This window comes from Agelaius tricolor, unplaced genomic scaffold (assembly GCF_023055355.1).
Source record: "Agelaius tricolor isolate 1412-34295 unplaced genomic scaffold, bAgeTri1.0.p SCAF_29, whole genome shotgun sequence".
Lineage (NCBI taxonomy): Eukaryota > Metazoa > Chordata > Aves > Passeriformes > Icteridae > Agelaius > Agelaius tricolor.
This window is the reverse complement of record NW_027269289.1, coordinates 2,796,654-2,813,476: the sequence shown is the minus strand read 5'-3', so window position 1 is coordinate 2,813,476 and position 16,823 is coordinate 2,796,654. Positions and strand designations below refer to the sequence as shown.

Below are 16,823 nucleotides of genomic sequence, written 5' to 3'. Positions count from 1 at the left end.
CTCTGGAGAGACAAGTGAGAGTTCCACAATCTGGGAGGGGCTGCAACAGGTCTGCTCAAACCTACACAGGGACTGAGTCCCACCCAGCCAGAGCACAGAGACACACACCACCTTCCCTCAAGGGAATTGGAACCTTTATTGCCCAGAGACAAGTTCAAAACACAAATCAGGCAAAGCCCAGCTTTCACCCAGCCTTGTTCGTCTCTACTAGAGGCTCCTCAGTATGTCCACCTGCTTTCCTGGGCCAGAAGCACATGTAGGCACCCACTCTGAATCCAGCAACATCAGCACCAGCACAGACACTGCAGGCTTTACCCCACCACTGGCTCCAAGGTGGGCACAGCTGCTGCCACGTGCAGGAGATGTGGAGAAACATGGCACCATTCCAGTCCTGCCTCGTCAGTCCTTAGGGATGTCCAGCTCTAGCTTCCTCAGGGTTTTTTGGAAGAAGAGGGGCAGCTTGCAGACAAAGTCTAAGGGCTGGCCCAGGGGCAGGCAGAGGCGGTGGGCGTGCAGGTGCAGGGGCAAGTGCCGAGCCTTGCTCTGCTCCAGCTTCAGCCTCCTCAGGGTGAGCTCAGGAAGCTTCTGCAGCAAGGACAGAAAATGTTCCCTTCAAAATTGCAGCTTTTCAGCTGGGACTTGAAATCCCCAGTCCATGAGCAGCTGGGGGACACAAGGGGCCGTATCCAGCTCCAGCTGCTCCCCAGTGCAAGACCTGCCTTACCTGGGGCGCCAGTTTGCTCCAGTGCGAGTATTTGTGATCCCCCAGGATGGGACATCCCAAGCCATAGGCCAGGTGAACCCGGATCTGGTGCTTCACCCCTAAGGAGAAAAAGGGAAGAAGAGAAAGCTGACATCCAGCTGGGCTCACCCTCAGTGCTGGACAAAGCTGTGCCAAAATCACTGGCAGCCAGCACCCAGAGCTTTGTCCTAGAAATGGGACAAAGTCTTGTCTAATGACAAGTTCCCCCTTCCAGAGCTGCTGCTGACTGCACAGTGACGCCGGCAGGGGGCTGTGTACAAATCACGAACGGGATGGGATTGCTGTGGAACGTGCCTTGAGCTGTTTTATTTTCCAGCATCAGTCTCATTACATCATTATGACAATGGGAAGATGCCAGAAGCTCACATCCCAGGCAGCAGACCAAGAATTTAATGTTACAACTCACTTTATAAGTTTTTTGACCAATCACACAAAGCAAAAGCACATTGACAGTAGTTCTGTCTAACCACTATAAGCACACATACCTTTGGTTAAAACAATGCTTGCTTATTTCAAATAAAATACCTGCTTGTGAGCCTTAAAACACAATGCACAGAGCTCCATTATTAAGCTTCAACCTTCCTAGTATCTTGCTAGATAAACTTTTCTGTAGCTTAGAGAGTTATTCTAGACAAGCGTTAATACACAGACCATTGTTCTATTTGTCTTTGCTTTTCTACAGTTTAAATAATTTTTCTGCTGACCAATCTCATGGCTGCTGCTTAGCTCTAATCACAGTTCTGCTGTCTCTGGAGCCTGCCTTTTGCAGCTTTCCCAAACCCCTCTAATTTTATAGATTCCCACACACAGAGAGCAGATCAGCCCCAGGGCAGGCCCCACTCACCGGTGATGGGCTGGAGCTGCAGCAGGGAGCAGGCGGAGGCAGCAGCCAGCCGGCGGTACCGCGTCACTGCGCGCTCGGCGTGCCGATCCCCGCGGGCCTTCACCACCCTGCCGTCCTCCGGACGCACGCGGTACCTGGGAGCCAGCGTCATCTGGAGGGTGATGAGAGGGGAGTTGGGGCAGACAGGAGGGGATGCTGGGGCTGCCTGGCCAGAATGGCAGCTGAGGGCACACAGGACTCACCTTGTAGTGGGACTGGTGGCTCTGCACCTCCTTCTCCACAATGGGGATCTCCACAACGCCCTCAACAGGGTCCGGGTCCCCCAGGACGATTGCCCTGGAAAGGGAAAGCAGAGGTCTGTGGGGTGTTGCTCTCACAGGAGGGGAACCCTCCCCTCAGCCCCTCTCCCATGACCCAGTCCCATAAAATGGTGCTGAAAGGGGGAGATAAGCAATACCCCCTACTTCCACAAAGCCCTCAGACCCTAGGGATTGTCCCCTCACCCTCTTTTTAAATGTCTTTCACAGCCCCATCTTCACTTAAGCCTTTCCTACCAGTAGATCTTCTCCACCTGACGGGTTTTGAAGAGCAGACGGATCTTCTCTGCTGCCTCCTTGCTCCGTGCCAGCACCATCACACCCGTGGTCTCCTTGTCCAACCGGTGGCAGAGGTGGAGGGGCTCAGCTTTCATGTTCTCCAGCATCTTGGCCAAAATGGGCAGCACATCAGCGATGCAGTTCTTGATGCCAGGGCCACCTGTGTGACCCAGGGCAGCAAGGAGTCTCACCTCTTGTACTCCCCATGCACCCTAAATCACCCCAAAATGCCAGGGGAAGGCCGAGATCTGACAGTGGCCAAGCCCCTGGAACCCTCCCTGGGAAGGGAAACCCCAGCACAGGAAGGGCAGGGACAGAGAATCCCCATAAGCACCACGGAGCCATTTCCATTCCCCACTCGCCCTCACCGTGCACAGGGAGCCCGTAGGGTTTGTCTATCACCACAATCTCCTCATTCTGGTATAGAGTTCTCTGCTTAAGGATCTTGGCCAGGACATTGGGGTGAACCTGCTGCATCTGTTGGCTCATTGCAGTGAGTTCCCGGAGCCATCGCTGCGTCGGGTCCTTGGGGATCTGAGGAGAGAAGGAGACACCAGTGGTGGGGTTTAAACTGCTCTTGGCTCTCACACAAACCTGCATTGGCACCTGCAGCAACGTGCTCGCCTTCCCTGTGCTCCTGCTCCATGACTGAGGAACAGCCTGGGATCCAGAGGGATCAGGACAAGCTCAGTCAGTGGCCTTGGGGAATCTCCTGAGGGTCAACAAGGCCAAGGGCAAGTGCTGCACCTGGGCCAGGGCAACCCCCAGGATCATCCAGGCTGGGGATGAAGGGATGGAGAGCAGCTCTGGGAGAAGCACTTGGGGTGCAGGTGGGGGAGAGCTGGACAGGCCCTGGCCCAGAACCCCCCCTGTGCTGGGCTGATCCCCAGCCTGGGCAGCAGGGCAGGGGGGGATTCTGCCCCTCTGCCCCCAGGTGAGACCCCACCTGCAGAGCTGCCTCCAGCTCGGGGGTCCCAGCACAGGAAGGAGCTGGAGCTGCTGGAGGAGCCCAGAGGAGGCCACGGAGCTGCTCCAGGGCTGGAGCCCCTCTGCTCTGGAGCCAGGCTGGCAGAGCTGGGGGTGCTCACCTGGAGAAGGCTCCAGGGAGAGCTCAGAGCCCTTTCCAGTGCCTAAAGGGGCTCCAGGAGAGCTGGAGAGGGACTTTGCACAAAGGCCTGGAGTGACAGAATAAGAGGGAATGGCTTCACACCGACAAAACACGGAGTTAGGGGGGATACTGGGAAGAAATTTTCCCTGCGAGGGTAGTGAGGCCCTGACAAGTTGCCCAGAGCACTGCCCCATCAAGGAGTGCCCAAGGCCAGGTTTGGAAGGAGCTGGGAGCACCCTGGTCAAGGGGAAGGTGTCCCTGCCCCAGCAGGGGTGGAACTGGATGGGTTTTCTCCGATCCCCCCCGATCCCTCACCGCGAGTCCCGCTCCCCGTGCCCGCCCGCGCTATGCACGCCGGGACTTGTAGTCCGAACACGCCGGGCCCAGCGGCCCGCATTCCGCTCACCTCTCGCTGTTGCTCCTCGCTCTTCCGCAGCCGCTCCGCCAGCTCCTCCGCCCGCAGAGCCGCCGTCGCCCGTCCGCTCCCGCAGACGCCACGCACAGTCCGGGCCAGGCCCGCGCCGCTCCGCCAACAGCGCCTCGCCGCGCCGCCGCCCGCCGCCATCTTCTACCTCCTTCTCCGCGTCCCTCCGCCGGCCAATGGCGGCGCCGCGGGTGCAGCACCACGGAGCGCCTGCCCAATGGGAAGGTGTCGCCTGCTGAGCGACAGCCGCGCTGGCCAATGGCGGCGCGCGGGGGTGTTTAAACCGCGGCGGCAGTTGCGGGGGCACAACGGAGCAGCGGGAGCGGCGCGGCCGGGCCGGAGGTACCGGGGAGCGAGAGGGGTGGGGGGTCCCAGCCCGTACAGCCTCAGTCATCCCCTCAGTGCTGCCTCACTGCGCTGGGGGCGCTGAGCCCCCTCCCATTGCCCTCAAACCAGAACACAACACCGCTCCGCTGGTTTTCTTGAGATTTATAAAAAAAATAGCAGTGAAAAAACACTTTTTTTTTTTTTTTCAATTACAGTAATTTAAAAAAGGGGTGAAGCGTCTGCTGCCCCCATGCCGAGGTGCCCTGTCACTCGGTATCCATACAGATCCTCTTGGGCAGCTGCTCGGGGGCTCCGCTGCTGCCCCGCTTGCCCTCGGGGGGCTCCCCGGCCCAGTCCCCCGGCAGCCCCGGCCCCTGGGGCGGCTCGATGCGGCCCCTCCGCACGAAGTGCTCGATCCGGGCCTCCAGCCCCTCGCATCGGGGCCGGGCCAGCAGGGGCTTGTAGGTGCGGGCTTGGACCCCTTCCACGAAGCCGCTGATCTGACTGTGGAGTGGGGGCTGCAGCTCACCCCAGGGCACCAGGCTGCTCTCTGGACCTGTGACATCATGGAAAAACAACATTTAATTATCCCGTACTTTCTGGTTTTTTTTTTTTTTCCTTCTTTTTTTTAAGCAGTTAATCCTCTGTAATTCCTAGAATCCCATCATGGTTGTGTTGGAATGGACCTTAAAGCTTATTTCATTCCATGCCCTGACACAGGCAGGGACACCTTCACCTTCCACTACCCCAGATTGCTCCAAGCCCTGCCCAGCCTGGCTTTCAACACTGCCAGGGATCCAGGGACAGCCACAGCTTCTCTGGGGACCCTGTGCCATCTGCCCATCCTCACAGGGAAGAATTTCTTCCCAATATCCCATCTAACCCTACTGTCTGTCAGTGTACATTCCAAGCTATTCCCCCCAGACTCCCTTTACCATTTCTGGTGGCCACGGGAGCAGCATCCAGCCCTGCCAACATGTCCCGGAGCACGTGGGTTTTGACAGCGTGGCTGGCCCAGAGCTGCTGCAAGTGTGTCACGTTGAAGCCCTGCACCTCTGGGTCGTAGAGCCACTGCAGGTCTGGGAACTCGCAGTCATACAGCACCAGGGGGAACTCAACCGCCATGCTGGGGACAAGGACAGGAGGAGGAACCACAAAAAGGCTCAAAAACAACAGATCTGCCAAAACCAGCCCTAACCTTCACAGAACTTCCTTTCTGAGTAAAAAGTAACTTAATTTTCACCAAATACCAAGGAGTACAGCTATCAAAACTTTGCTCAAGAGCAAGAAAACAGAGATCCTTGTGGATACATTCCAGTGAGGCCACCGGCAGTCTGTTTCCATGCGTGAAACTGCTTCATGTGCTGGCATGGCTTGCCAGCAGCACTCCAGGCACAGCTGTTGCTCTGAAGAGCAGCCCATTGTGTTTTCCAGACCAATCCCTACCTGTACTGTGGTTTCCGGGGGTTCTTCTCCACGTTCAGCAGCTCATCAATGACATCCGGGCTCTCCATGCCCTGGCCGATGAGGAAGAGCACAGCCATCATGCAGCGCACTTGGTGGTACAGGAACGCCTGTCCTGTCACCTCGAACTGGCACAGCCGGAAGGGATCCCGTGGCCTGGCTTCTCCTCCCCGGTCCACCCAGGTCACTCTGGCGCTGAGGATCGTCCTCTGGAAGTTGAGCACCCCGTTGGCCACGTCCATCTTGCAGAGGTTGCGGAAGTCGTGGGTGCCCACATAGCGCTGGGCCGCGGTGTCCATGAGTGCCACATCCAGCTGGGCACAGGGGAAGAAGTACCGGTACGTGCGGCTCAGGCAGCTGAAACGGGCACTGAACTCCGGCCCCACGGGGGCCCAGGCCAGCACCCGGATGTCGGGTGGCAGCACCCTGTTGAGGATGTGGGTGTAGCGGAGCTCCTCCTGCTGCCCCTCAGCCTCGTGGCCGTTGAGCTGCTGCCCCTCTGGCAGGCTGGAGCGGAGATCCAGGGAGATCACCTGCAGAAATGAGGAAAGCCAGGATTAGAGCGCGGATGGATGGGCGCAGCAGCATGTGGAGCCAAGTCTTCCCACACCTGGGAAATAAATCCAGGATCTCCTACAGATGAAGGTGGCTTCAGTCAGGCAATCCTGCCGTGGCAGAGCTGTGAGTGCCTCTGAGGACCCGAGCAGATGCCATGGATTCCATTAATAAAACAGGGAAAGTTGCAGGCTGCCTACGTAGCACAGTCTCGGAACGGCTTCATCTTTAGTCACGGGGTTATAATGTGCTTTTTTTTTTTTTTCTCAAGCTGGAGGTGATGACTTGAAGGCAGTAACAGCCTGGCTGGCCGGGAAGCCTGGTGTGGGAACAAGTTCATTCCCACCGTGGGTGCCGTGTGCTGAAGTGGTGCAAGAGAAGGCACCAAATGCCCTGATTTCATGTAGCTCATCCTGTGAAGGAGAGCAGAGCAGCCATTTGAAGTTAAACCTATGCCAGCCTTGCTTTCTGTGCTGGGAGAGAAGAAAGGAGAGCCAGCCCCATAGTTGCCACCAAGGTTGCTCTCTCCCCAGCATCTCAGCCAGCCTCATGGCTCCATGCCCACCAAGCAGCCAGCTTGCTTCCCTCCCTCCAGCTCCCACTCCCACACTCCCTTCCGCTGGCTGCAGCTCCCCTCAGACCCTTCTGTGCAGGAATTCAGCTGCCTGATGCTGCAGGAAGTGAGCCGGTTCCTGGAGATTTTGGGTTTTTGTAGGGTTGGCAAATTAAATCAGCTGAAAGGGCCCTGCTGAGGGCAGGGCATCACCAAGCTATTGGGGAACCTGCAGCCTAAAACACGTTTTATCCTCCTAAAACAGGACCCTGGAAAACAACTAATATGGGGGAGAAATGGCACTAAAAAGGCTTCAAAGGCCTGAAATCATCATTGCACATGCAGAAAGCCATTGCCAGGTTCACTTCCAGGGTTAAGAGCTGATGGCTTTTCAAGAACAAATCCAAGCAGTAATCCCATCAGAACTCCATCCCCCCCAGGAAAACCGACAGGAACCCCCATGGAGATGCTGACCTGCCCAAAGGCACTGACGCCCTTGTCCGTGCGCCCACAGCGGTGGTAGTTGGACGTCTGTCTGTCATCCACCAGTCTTGTCTTCTTCAGGGCTTCAAAGAGCTTCTCCTCGATGGTGTTGGGGGTGTTCTCCTGGCTGGCAAAGCCCTGGTAGCCCCAGCCCAGGTAGGCAATGCGCAGTGCCACGTGTCTGCGGCTGTGGGCACCGAAATCAAAGGGCCGTTGTTGGCGTTTCCTGGCTTTCCCAGAGGCTGGAGGAGCCTCTCTCCTCCCAGCACCCTCCTTGTCCTCCTGGAGCTTCTCCTGCAGCCGTTTCACCTCCACTTCCAGCTCCTGCACCCTCCTCAGGAGCTGCTCGTGGTCAGTAGCCGTGCTCTCCGCAGCCATAGCCACCACCTTGGAGTGTCAGTTTGTTGCTGATGGATCCTTGGGGTCTGCAGGGAGAGAAAAAGTGGTGGATTTGCATTTTTATGTGGTTTTTATTACATCTCTAGGCTTGTTCTGCAAAATAACTGCTAGCAACAGAGTCAGTCTTTATTGTCTGAGCCCCTTGGTGTTCCCAGAGGAGCACAGGCAGAGCAGGGCCACTGGTTCTTAGCTCGGGCAGCTTCATTTCACTCAAATCTCTTTTTTTGGGCTCTTCAATCACTCCTCTTCCCCCAGCTGATGGGATCTGCTCTGTCAGCAGCAGCACGTTCCCTGCGAGCCGTCACGGAGCCCTTGTCTCTTTCACACCTGCATCCCCGCTGCAGACAGCGTGCTGACGGCTGCCACTCATCCTGCCCCGCCATCTGCTCCCACTGCTCCCAGCGGCACCAGCAACACTTGTGGCTTTTTTAATTGCCTTAAAGAGATCCTAAACCTGTGCTGAGAGTGGAATCTGTGTCTGGATCCCTTTTTGTCACAGGGCTGGAGGTTTACTATCACCAGACTTATAAATGAGCATCTAAACACACTGCACTGAGCCCTTCCCTCCTCTGGAAGTGAAACAGCCTCTTGGATGCCTCTTGATTAAATTATGACTAAATATTGTGGGTTTAGAAGCAGAGGTACAAGGAAAGACCATTAATCTCTCATCCAGTGCGTGGAACCTGCCCTCTGTTTTTCCATGAGTACTTAATTTATCACATAATTAATTTTAGTGTAGTTTTCTAGCAGGAATTTAGGGGTTGTGTTTGTATTACTGTTGGGAAGAGCCTTCTGCTGGCAGCAGGAGGTTTAGCAGTGCACTGAGGACACCCCCCAACCTAAATCAACACCCCTCAACCCAAAAACTTGAGCATCAGAACCCCTTTGACATCTTTAGCCAACCTGAATGTACTGCAATAAATTAACCCTGGTTTCTTTTTCTGCAGAATCCACCCAGTTTGGTGGGAACCATGGAGAAGGTGCTAAGAGCAGAGCGCGAGGAGCAGCTGGCAGCTGATCTGAGCCCGCAGAGCTCCTGGCAGGGATGCAGCGACATGCCATCGTCTTTCCAGGATGATCCCTATGCTGACTCATCCATCCTTTCTGGCACACAGTCAGACCTTCCCATGGATCAGAGGGAAACCAGGAGGTTGGTGATGAAGAGGAAAGTGCTGAGGCACAGACCTGATGGAAGGGTGGAGGTCTCTGATGAGTCACCAAGCATCAAGTCCGATATAAACACCTATCCATGGAATCTGGGGCATTCCAGGACTTATATGGATGACACCATCTCTGAAGGGGGAACAGAGACTACCAGTGGCACCTTGGAGGACTTCCTGCACTATGAGGATGATGACTGGCTCCTTGAGGACAGGCCCTACTCTCTCCTCGGGGATTTTGGGAGCGACAATACATCCAAGCGCTCCATACCACGCGGGCGATCGCCCACGGTGCCGGCTTACATTGCTCCACAGGCTGAGAGAGTGAAGAGAACTGACCCGGTGGCCAGACTCAATGCATATAGGCAAGACTGGGAAAGGTTCCGCTTTCCCGGGCAGGATTCACACCAGGGCTTGCGCTGGGCCACGCGGACGCAGATGCTGCAGTCGGGGCTGCCGCGCCGGGTGCAGAAGCGCCTGGTCCCCAACACGTACGAGGTGCCCACGACGAAGAAGCGCGACTCGCTGCGCTTCGGCGTGCGCTGGGACCTGGCCCACTGCAACATGCCCCGCCGGAACACCACCTCCTAGAGCCACGGCCCCGCTGCTTTCTTCTCCTCAACATCCTCCGTCGTCTGGAAAATCCCCCGGCACACTTCAAGCAGCTTAAGTTTTGGTGTGGAGGAGGTTTTCTTTGCAATGTCTCGGCAGTATCTTTCTCAATAAAGCATTTGCAAAGATTCCTAATTGTTCTGTGGGTTCATTAGAAACATTACAGGCAACATCCATTATTCCAGACTTATCTCTGCATCACCTAACTCTGCTGCCTTTGCCTTATTTTACCTCATCTTTAAAATAAAGGAGCTTTAGGATGGAAGCAAGGTATTATTAGCACTACTAGTAGTGTTATTACTATTCCTAGTGTTAATTTTTTTCCAAGATATGGGAATGGACTGAAAAGGTGGCAGTTCTGGTGCAGGAAAGGGTCCCCAAAAGCTCAGTGGGATGGCTGGAAAAGGGAGCAGGATGATGGGAAACATGTGACTGCTGCAGCCTGGAATTCTGTGTCCAGCCTCCCCTGAACCTCCCTGGGAGGTGATCCCAGATGGGGCACAAAGAAGATTGAGGACCTGGCTGCCATCCCACAGTGAAGGGGTTCTGGCATCTTGGGGGACATTCCAGGTTGGAGGTCCCTGACTCTCCAGCACCCTGTGGATCCTCATCCATCTGTGAAGGGGTCTTTGGGGAGGGTTTCAAGGATTCTGGGGCACAATCTCTTATGGGGGACAGCACCCCAACCCTACAGCCTCCCTGTTCCTTCAGCACCCAAGGGCCCCATCCCTCCCCTCTCAGAGCTTGTGAGGTCCCTGACTGCAGCAGGGGGACCCTTCCTGCTCTACATGGTCCCTGTCATCCAACTCCCCAGGGACCACACAATGCCCACTATAGGGCAGTCTCTATTCCCTAGAGATACCCAAAACCCTATGGGGACCAGTGCTGGCCCCATGTAGGATCCCTCTGTGCAACTCGGGACCCTCACTGCCCTATGGGGTCCCTGTACCCCAACACCCCAGGGACACCCCAAAACTCCATGAGATCCCTGCATCTCCATCACCTTGGGGACACCTCCTTCCCTCTTGGTGTCCCAGGATTCAGCATCCTACGGGCAGGGGGACACAGCCCCCAAACCCTGCTGGAGACAGGCACCCTCCCTCCTCCACGGTCCCCAACTCCGCAGGGATTCCCAGCACCCTGTGCGACAGGCTCTGTGCCCCAGGAGCCATCCAAACCTTACAGGGACGAGTGCGGGCACCCTCCGGAGTCCCCGTGTGCAGCAGGGGCCCCTCCCCGCCCGACGCGGTGCCGGTGCCCAGCTCCCCAAGCACGCCCCCCCACCGCGGGCTGCCGCTCCCCGGGCCGTACCCGCTCCCGCTCCGGTGCCGGATGTTCCCGCCCCATCCGGCGCCCCGGCACTGTGGGACGGCTCCATGGCGGGGGCGGAGCGCGGGCTCCGCGGGCTCGGCCCGGCGGGCGGCGGCTCCGGCCCGGGCTGCCCATGGCACGGGGCGGCTCCGCGCCGCTCTGGCTCCCGCTGCCCCGGGCTGCGCTGGCCCGAGCGGCCCGGCCGGGGCACGGCCCGCGGGCTCGGCCTGCTCCCCGCGCCCGCCGCGCCGCCCGCGCTCCCGCCCGAGCCGGAGGACGAGGAGAGAGGTGGGTCCGGAGGGGAGCGCGGTGCCAGCCGCGCTCCGAGCCCCGCCGAGCGCGGACCGACCCCCGCGGGGTCCCGAGGGAGGGGCGGCCCACGACAATTAGCCGTAATTGAATGGAGAGGGTGTTTAATTAAGAGGAGGGAAGGGCTCAGTGCAGTGTGTTTAGATGGTCATTTATGAATATGGTGATAGTAAGTCTGGAATAATGGATGTTGCCTGCAGTGTTTCTAATGAACTCACAGAACAATAAGAAATCCTCTGGAGAGAGAAGAGGATTCTCATTACAAGCTCCTTGTTGTAAACTAAAACACAAGAAGTTCCACCTCAGCATGAGGAAGAACTTCTTGACACGGAGAACGGCAGAGCGCTGGGACAGGCTGCCCAGGGAGGTCCTGGATTCTCCCTCTTTAGAGACATTCCAGACCTACAGGAACACGTTCCTGTGTCACCTGCTCCAGTTGACCCTGCCTTGGTGCAGGGGCTTTGGACTGGATGATTTCCAGAGATCCCTCCCAACCCTAACGATTCTGCGATTCCGTTTTTATTTATGGAATTGCTGCCTTTCCCAGTGCCGCTGGCTGAGCTGTCACTGATGAACAAGTTGATCCACACGTCCCTGGTGGAGTCCCAGCAGCATGTGGAGATCCTGCAGCGAGACCCCAGCTCCCCGCTCTTTTCCATCAAGACCTTTGAGGAGCTGCCCCTGTGAGTTGCCACAGCCCCCAGCCCCACCATTCTCCATCGCACCAGCCTCCTTCACATGGGCACTTGCTGCTTTGTTTCCACAGGAAGAAGGAGCTCTTGCAGGGGGTTTATATGATGGGCTTCAACAGACCATCCAAAATCCAGGAGCAGGCTCTGCCCCTCATGCTGGCTTACCCGTGAGTAGGAACACGGCTGAGCCCCGGCTCCTCACAGCATCCCAGCACCCGACCCCTGCATTGCACTAAGCTGCTTTTGCCTTGCAGGCCCCAAAATCTGATTGCCCAGAGCCAGTCAGGGACAGGGAAAACAGCAGCTTTTGTCTTGGCCATGTTGAGCAGAGCCAGTGCCAGCGAGAAATATCCGCAGGTAACGCAGGACAGGGAGAGCTGCTGCAGGAGGGGTTGGCCCAGGCGCCCAGGACACTGCTGGGGGCAGAGCTCTGGGCTTTGTCCCAGTTCCTGTGTGACTTTACCCACTGGAGTGGGATGATAAACCACCAGGTAGGACCAAAAGCACAGTGCCCACCTCAGGATTGCCAGAGTGGATCAATCCAGGCTTCAGTTACCCTGGAATTTAGGTTTGAGGAGCAGCTGCAGACACTGCTGGTTTCTGGTGGTCAGATACTCCTAGTGCCCTCTCTGGGTGCAGAACCAGCTTTGCCAGCAGTTTCCAGCCATGTAAGATCTCCTTTTGTACATATGGTCAGTGTGACTGAACTAGGGCACAGGAACAAGCTGCGCCACGCTTCTGAGAGATGCATTTCCTCCTCAAAATGAGCAGCAGCAGCTTCTTTCTGCCCCCTTGGCTGGAGCTGGGAGCACAGCCCAGCTCCTGAGCCTGCAGCCATACCGTGCTGCCCCATCCCCTGTGCCTCAGTGCTGTGGGATGCTCCTGAGCTCCTCTGCCCCGTGTGCCCCATCCTGGGCCTGACAGCTCCTTCCTCTGCTCTCCTGCCAGTGCCTCTGCCTGGCTCCCACCTACGAGCTGGCTCTGCAGATCGGGCAGGTGGTGCGCACCATTGGGAAGTTCTGCACGGACATCAAGGTGAACTACGCTGTCCGGGGAAACCGAGGTGAGTCCAGCCCAGCACAGCTCCCAGCACTGCTGCAGAAACAGGGAGGGAGCATAGGGATCCTCTCTTAGAGCCTGGAGCTACCAGGGACTGCCCAGACATCCCCATCCATGAAGGGCAATAACGTCGTGTCTGTCCCCCTCTCCTGCTGAGGAGGCTGTTCCACCACTACTAGCTGTTTGCACACTCCCTTTTCCCATATGGGGGTGGTTCCCATGCCTCAAGGCTGTAGGGAAGTGTCATGATGACCCCTTGAAGGCATCACTGAGCAGCCAGAGTCTGAGCAAGCCAAGGGAAAACACAGAGCAGCAGAGAGCTCCATGCCTGGAGGCAGCCAAATGCCTTTTGCCCCCTTGCAGTTCTGAAGGGCACAGTGCTGGAGGAGCAGATCATCATCGGAACACCAGGCACCACCCTGGACTGGTGCTTCAAACAACGCATCCTGGACCTGACAAAGATCTCCTTGTTCGTGCTGGATGAGGCTGACATCATGATCGACACGCAGGGCCTCTCCTGTCAGAGCATCCGCATCCACAGGTGAGCATTGCTGAGAGCTGCTGCCCTGATTCCCTGCTCTCCCTTCTCTCCTGTAGCTTTAAAGGCATCTGTCACCAAAGGGCTGTGAGAGTGTGCCCATGGTGCCAAAGAGACTTGTCCACAAGTCTGTGTTTCTGTGCAGCTGTGTGCACTGGACACACAGGAAGACACTTCACCTTGTTTAGCTCTCCTTTGAGCTGTTACAGGCCTTGGATTCACTCACAGAACCATAGAATGGCCTCAATTGCAAGGGACATTAAAGCCCATCTTGTTCCCACCCTTTCTCATTGGCAGGAACACCTTCCATTAGACCAGGTTGCTCAGAGCTCCATCCAGCTTGGCCTTCAACACTTCCAGGGATGGGGCAGCCACAGCTGCTCTGGACAACCTATGCCAGGGCCTCACCATCCTCACAGGGAAGAACTCCCTCCTAACATCTAAACCTGTTTTCTTTCAGTGTGAAGCCATTCCCCCTTTTCCTGTCACTATAGACTCTTGTAAAAAGTCTCTTTCCATCTTTGTTGTCAGCCATCTTCGCTTCCCTTTCCACTGAAGGCAACACAAAATCAGTTTAAATTAGTGTTTCTGTCCTCCTGGGCAGCAGCAGCTGCTCTCCAGGGCTGACAGAGCTTTTTCCCTGCCCCAGGGCTCTTCCCAAGAGCTGCCAAGTGCTGCTGTTCTCAGCCACTTACAAGGAGCCCGTGCGAGCCTTTGCCGAACGGATCATCCCCGACCCCATCGTGATCAAGCTGCGGGAGGAGGAGCTCACCCTGAGCAACATCAGGCAGTACTTCATGGTGTGCCAGAGCTCAGATGAGCAGTACAAGGCCCTCTGCAACCTCTATGGCAGCTTCACCATCGGGCAGGTCATGATCTTCTGCCAGGTAAGGGGCCTGCCTGGGAGAGCCCTGCACTGCCCTTCTCCCATTGGGAATTGCAGGAATGGGTCATTTTACAGTGTGGGCACAGTGGGCTCCTCCCAAAACCTCCAAAACAAAGGAGCAGACCCCAGGGGAGTGTTAAAAACTGCCATGAGCTCCCTCAAAAGGGGCAGGGGACTCTGGAGAGGGAGCTGTTGGCCTCAGCCTCTCCCCGTGTGTGCAGACCCGCAGGCTGGCAGACTGGCTGTCGGGGAAGATGAGCCGGGACGGGCACCAAGTGGCCATCCTGACAGCAGAGCTTACGGTGGTGCAGCGGGCCAGCGTCATCCAGCGCTTCCGTGAGGGCAAGGAGAAGGTCCTGATCGCCACCAACGTCTGTGCCAGAGGTATCCTGGCCCAAAACGCACCAGGCCTGCTGTTCTTCCACCTGGGCTTGAGCAGCAGATCCTGTGGGACAAGGTAACCCAAGAGGATCCTCCCTCTCTCTGTTGCAGGCATTGATGTGCAGCAGGTGACCACGGTGGTGAACTTTGGGCTGCCCATGGATCAGGACGGCGAGCCGGATTTTGAGACCTACCTGCACCGCATTGGGAGGGCCGGGCGCTTCGGGCACCGCGGCATCGCCTTCAGCGTGGTGCAGAGAGAGACCGTGCGCCTGGTGCACAAGATCGAGGAGTATTTCCGTGAGTGTCCACATGGATCCGCTGCTCCCAGAGGCAGGGCTGGGACTGTGATCCCCTCCAGCAAATTTCTGTACAGCTGCATGCACTGGACACACAGGAAGACACTTTGCCTTGTTTAGCTTTCCTTTGAGCTGTTACAGGCCTTGGATTCACTCACAGAACCATAGAGTGGCCTCAATTGCAAGGGACCTTAAAGCCCATCTTGTTCCCACCGTTTCCCATTGGCAGGGACACCTTCCATTAGACCAGGCTGCTCAGAGCTCCATCCAGCTTGGCCTTGAACACTTCCGGGGATTATTTCCTGTTGGCAAATAGTCCTTGTCGGGCTGCTCCTCTCCACAGGACCCATCTCACTGGGAACAGGTGACAGATACAGCTTTTAGGGTGATTTTTGCTCCCCAGCTGGTGAATTTCCCAAGAAGCAGCCCTGGAGGTTGTGTGCAACTTGCAGGGGATGTTACCAGTACCCAGGATGCCTCAGCACCTTCTTTTTTTCCCTCTTTTCAGGCATTTTTTCTGCCTTTCCTTGCAAGTGCTTGTCTCAGGGGACCTGGTGCCCCAGCTCAGCTCAGCCCTGGCTGTGGGAGAGGAGGTGGCAGCTGTGGAAATCTTTCCTGAGTGGAAATTGATTGTCACTTGCTAGCATCAAGAGGATTTTCATGGGATTTGCCAGATGCCAGGGCTGCACTGATGGCTTTTTGAATCCCAGTGCCTGTTTTCTCTGTGATTTTTAGAGGAAAGAAGGTTATAGAAGCCTTCTGATGGGCAGGAAACCGTGTCCCTTCCACATCTCCACCCTCAGAGCCACTCAGCCCTCTTGGTTCCTTCAAATACTCACCTGTCCTTGGAACCTGGAGTGAGCCTGAGGCAGACACCAGGCAGAGAAGACACCAGCCACACATTCTGGTAGAGATTGCTGCTGTGGAGTAGAAGCAGTGAGCAGCTGGACCAGCTGGCATGTGGATGAGCCCAACCACAGCCATGGGCAGAAGGAGCCAGTGTGAGGATGAACCCCCAGTGATCTGACTTGTGCTTTCCATGTTGTGGTGTTGCAGTTGGAGGGTACAGACCCTCCCTGTCCTGTGTGGCTGTGGAGGTGGGAACAGGGAGTGGGGGCACATCAGAGGCTGAGCTCTGTGCTGCTGCTGCTGCTGCTGCTGCTGCTGGTGCTCTCTGCCTGCTGCTCTGATCCAGCTCCCCTCCTGCTTTGTCCCAGCTGATTTCCAGGCTGACCCCATTTCCCCTGCACTTCTCCCAGCTGATTTCCCTGCTGCAGTGAGCACTCCAGGAGCTTCCCGGCTGGCGTGGGGCCCTCAGGTGGTGCAGACAGTGCTTAGGGGAGTGAGCTCTGCACTCGCATCCCAACAATTGCTCTTTCCTTCCTACAGAGACCACGATCAAGCAGCTGGATCCGTACGACATGGACGAGCTGGAGAAGCTCGCAGCTGAGTGAGGAGCAGGGATTCGTTCTCCCAAATCCAAGTTGTAGTTCTAAACAGGAGGAAAAGTTACAGGGGAAGACTTCCCGGTTCTCTTGTATCCTGAAGCTGTTGAGTTCTGTTGTGTTGCCTGAGGAGAGGCTGGAGCGAACCTTGTCTCGCTAGGTGGCAGCAGGAATCCACTGCTGCCATCCCAGATCCCGGGGCAGAATCCAAGTGTTCGGGGTCCCGGCAGTGCAGGAGGGAGGTTGGACCGACCCCCGGGGGTTCCAAAATCCAAGTGTTCAGGATCCCATCAGTGAGGGAGAGAGATTGGACCCCAGGGGTCTGAAACCCAAATGTTCGGGGTCCCAGCAGTGTGAGGACAGAAGTTGGACTCTGGGACTGGGCTGTGTTTGTGCCTTTGTTAATCTTTAATAAATGAGATTGTTTGTAATCACCAGGATGGCTCCCTCTTTACCAAAATTCTCTGAAATACATCTACCCTTGCAGGAGGTTCGATTAGGTCAGTGTTGACAATGGTGTCATTTATTGGGTTGGCTACCGCTCTCCTCATCCAGATTTCTAATCTGACCTGAAGAGGCACAAAAAGTGACCAAAACATGTTGAGAGTGCAGCCA

General features: G+C 56.5%; 4 protein-coding genes across 17 annotated transcripts; 2 read left to right on the top strand and 2 right to left on the bottom strand.

The window, feature by feature from the left end:
- Positions 1-117: 117 nt before the first annotated feature.
- On the bottom strand, positions 118-4,020 carry RPUSD4 (RNA pseudouridine synthase D4). Of its 3 annotated transcripts, none has more exons than XM_071449828.1 (8): positions 3,718-4,020; positions 2,828-2,863; positions 2,572-2,737; positions 2,162-2,363; positions 1,850-1,943; positions 1,608-1,758; positions 725-822; positions 118-585 (listed from the first exon to the last, which is right to left on the bottom strand). In XM_071449828.1, exons 1-8 carry the CDS (start codon positions 3,874-3,876, stop codon positions 400-402), a joined length of 1,092 nt encoding a protein of 363 aa, XP_071305929.1. In that variant the 5' UTR covers positions 3,877-4,020; the 3' UTR covers positions 118-399. The 3 variants fall into 3 exon arrangements, with proteins under 3 accessions (XP_071305929.1, XP_071305930.1, XP_071305931.1); XM_071449830.1 differs by having other exon boundaries at positions 443-585; positions 1,608-1,741; XM_071449829.1 differs by lacking the exon at positions 2,828-2,863 and having other exon boundaries at positions 3,718-3,999.
- Positions 3,999-9,418, top strand: HYLS1 (HYLS1 centriolar and ciliogenesis associated). Its single transcript, XM_071449834.1, has 2 exons — positions 3,999-4,077; positions 8,464-9,418. Exon 2 carries the CDS (start codon positions 8,488-8,490, stop codon positions 9,265-9,267), a length of 780 nt encoding a protein of 259 aa, XP_071305935.1. The 5' UTR covers positions 3,999-4,077; positions 8,464-8,487; the 3' UTR covers positions 9,268-9,418.
- On the bottom strand, positions 4,105-10,732 carry PUS3 (pseudouridine synthase 3). 6 transcript variants are annotated; one of them, XM_071449816.1, is made up of 5 exons: positions 10,600-10,732; positions 7,109-7,542; positions 5,509-6,059; positions 4,998-5,188; positions 4,182-4,618 (listed from the first exon to the last, which is right to left on the bottom strand). In XM_071449816.1, the coding sequence occupies exons 2-5, from the start codon at positions 7,493-7,495 to the stop codon at positions 4,329-4,331; spliced, it is 1,419 nt and encodes a 472-aa protein (XP_071305917.1). In that variant the 5' UTR covers positions 7,496-7,542; positions 10,600-10,732; the 3' UTR covers positions 4,182-4,328. The 6 variants fall into 6 exon arrangements, with proteins under 6 accessions (XP_071305922.1, XP_071305917.1, XP_071305919.1 ...); XM_071449818.1 differs by having other exon boundaries at positions 10,573-10,619; XM_071449817.1 differs by having other exon boundaries at positions 10,472-10,600.
- On the top strand, positions 10,634-16,645 carry DDX25 (DEAD-box helicase 25). Of its 7 annotated transcripts, none has more exons than XR_011682781.1 (11): positions 10,634-10,887; positions 11,456-11,591; positions 11,675-11,767; positions 11,855-11,957; positions 12,549-12,663; positions 13,023-13,200; positions 13,847-14,084; positions 14,305-14,467; positions 14,576-14,764; positions 15,499-15,764; positions 16,153-16,645. XR_011682781.1 is itself a non-coding variant. In XM_071449814.1 (10 exons), the coding sequence occupies exons 1-10, from the start codon at positions 10,665-10,667 to the stop codon at positions 15,043-15,045; spliced, it is 1,491 nt and encodes a 496-aa protein (XP_071305915.1). In that variant the 5' UTR covers positions 10,634-10,664; the 3' UTR covers positions 15,046-15,388. The 7 variants fall into 7 exon arrangements, 3 of the variants coding, with proteins under 3 accessions (XP_071305915.1, XP_071305913.1, XP_071305914.1); XR_011682779.1 differs by having other exon boundaries at positions 15,272-15,764; XR_011682780.1 differs by lacking the exons at positions 15,499-15,764; positions 16,153-16,645 and adding exons at positions 14,993-15,127; positions 15,272-15,405.
- The last annotated feature ends 178 nt before the right edge of the window (positions 16,646-16,823 follow it).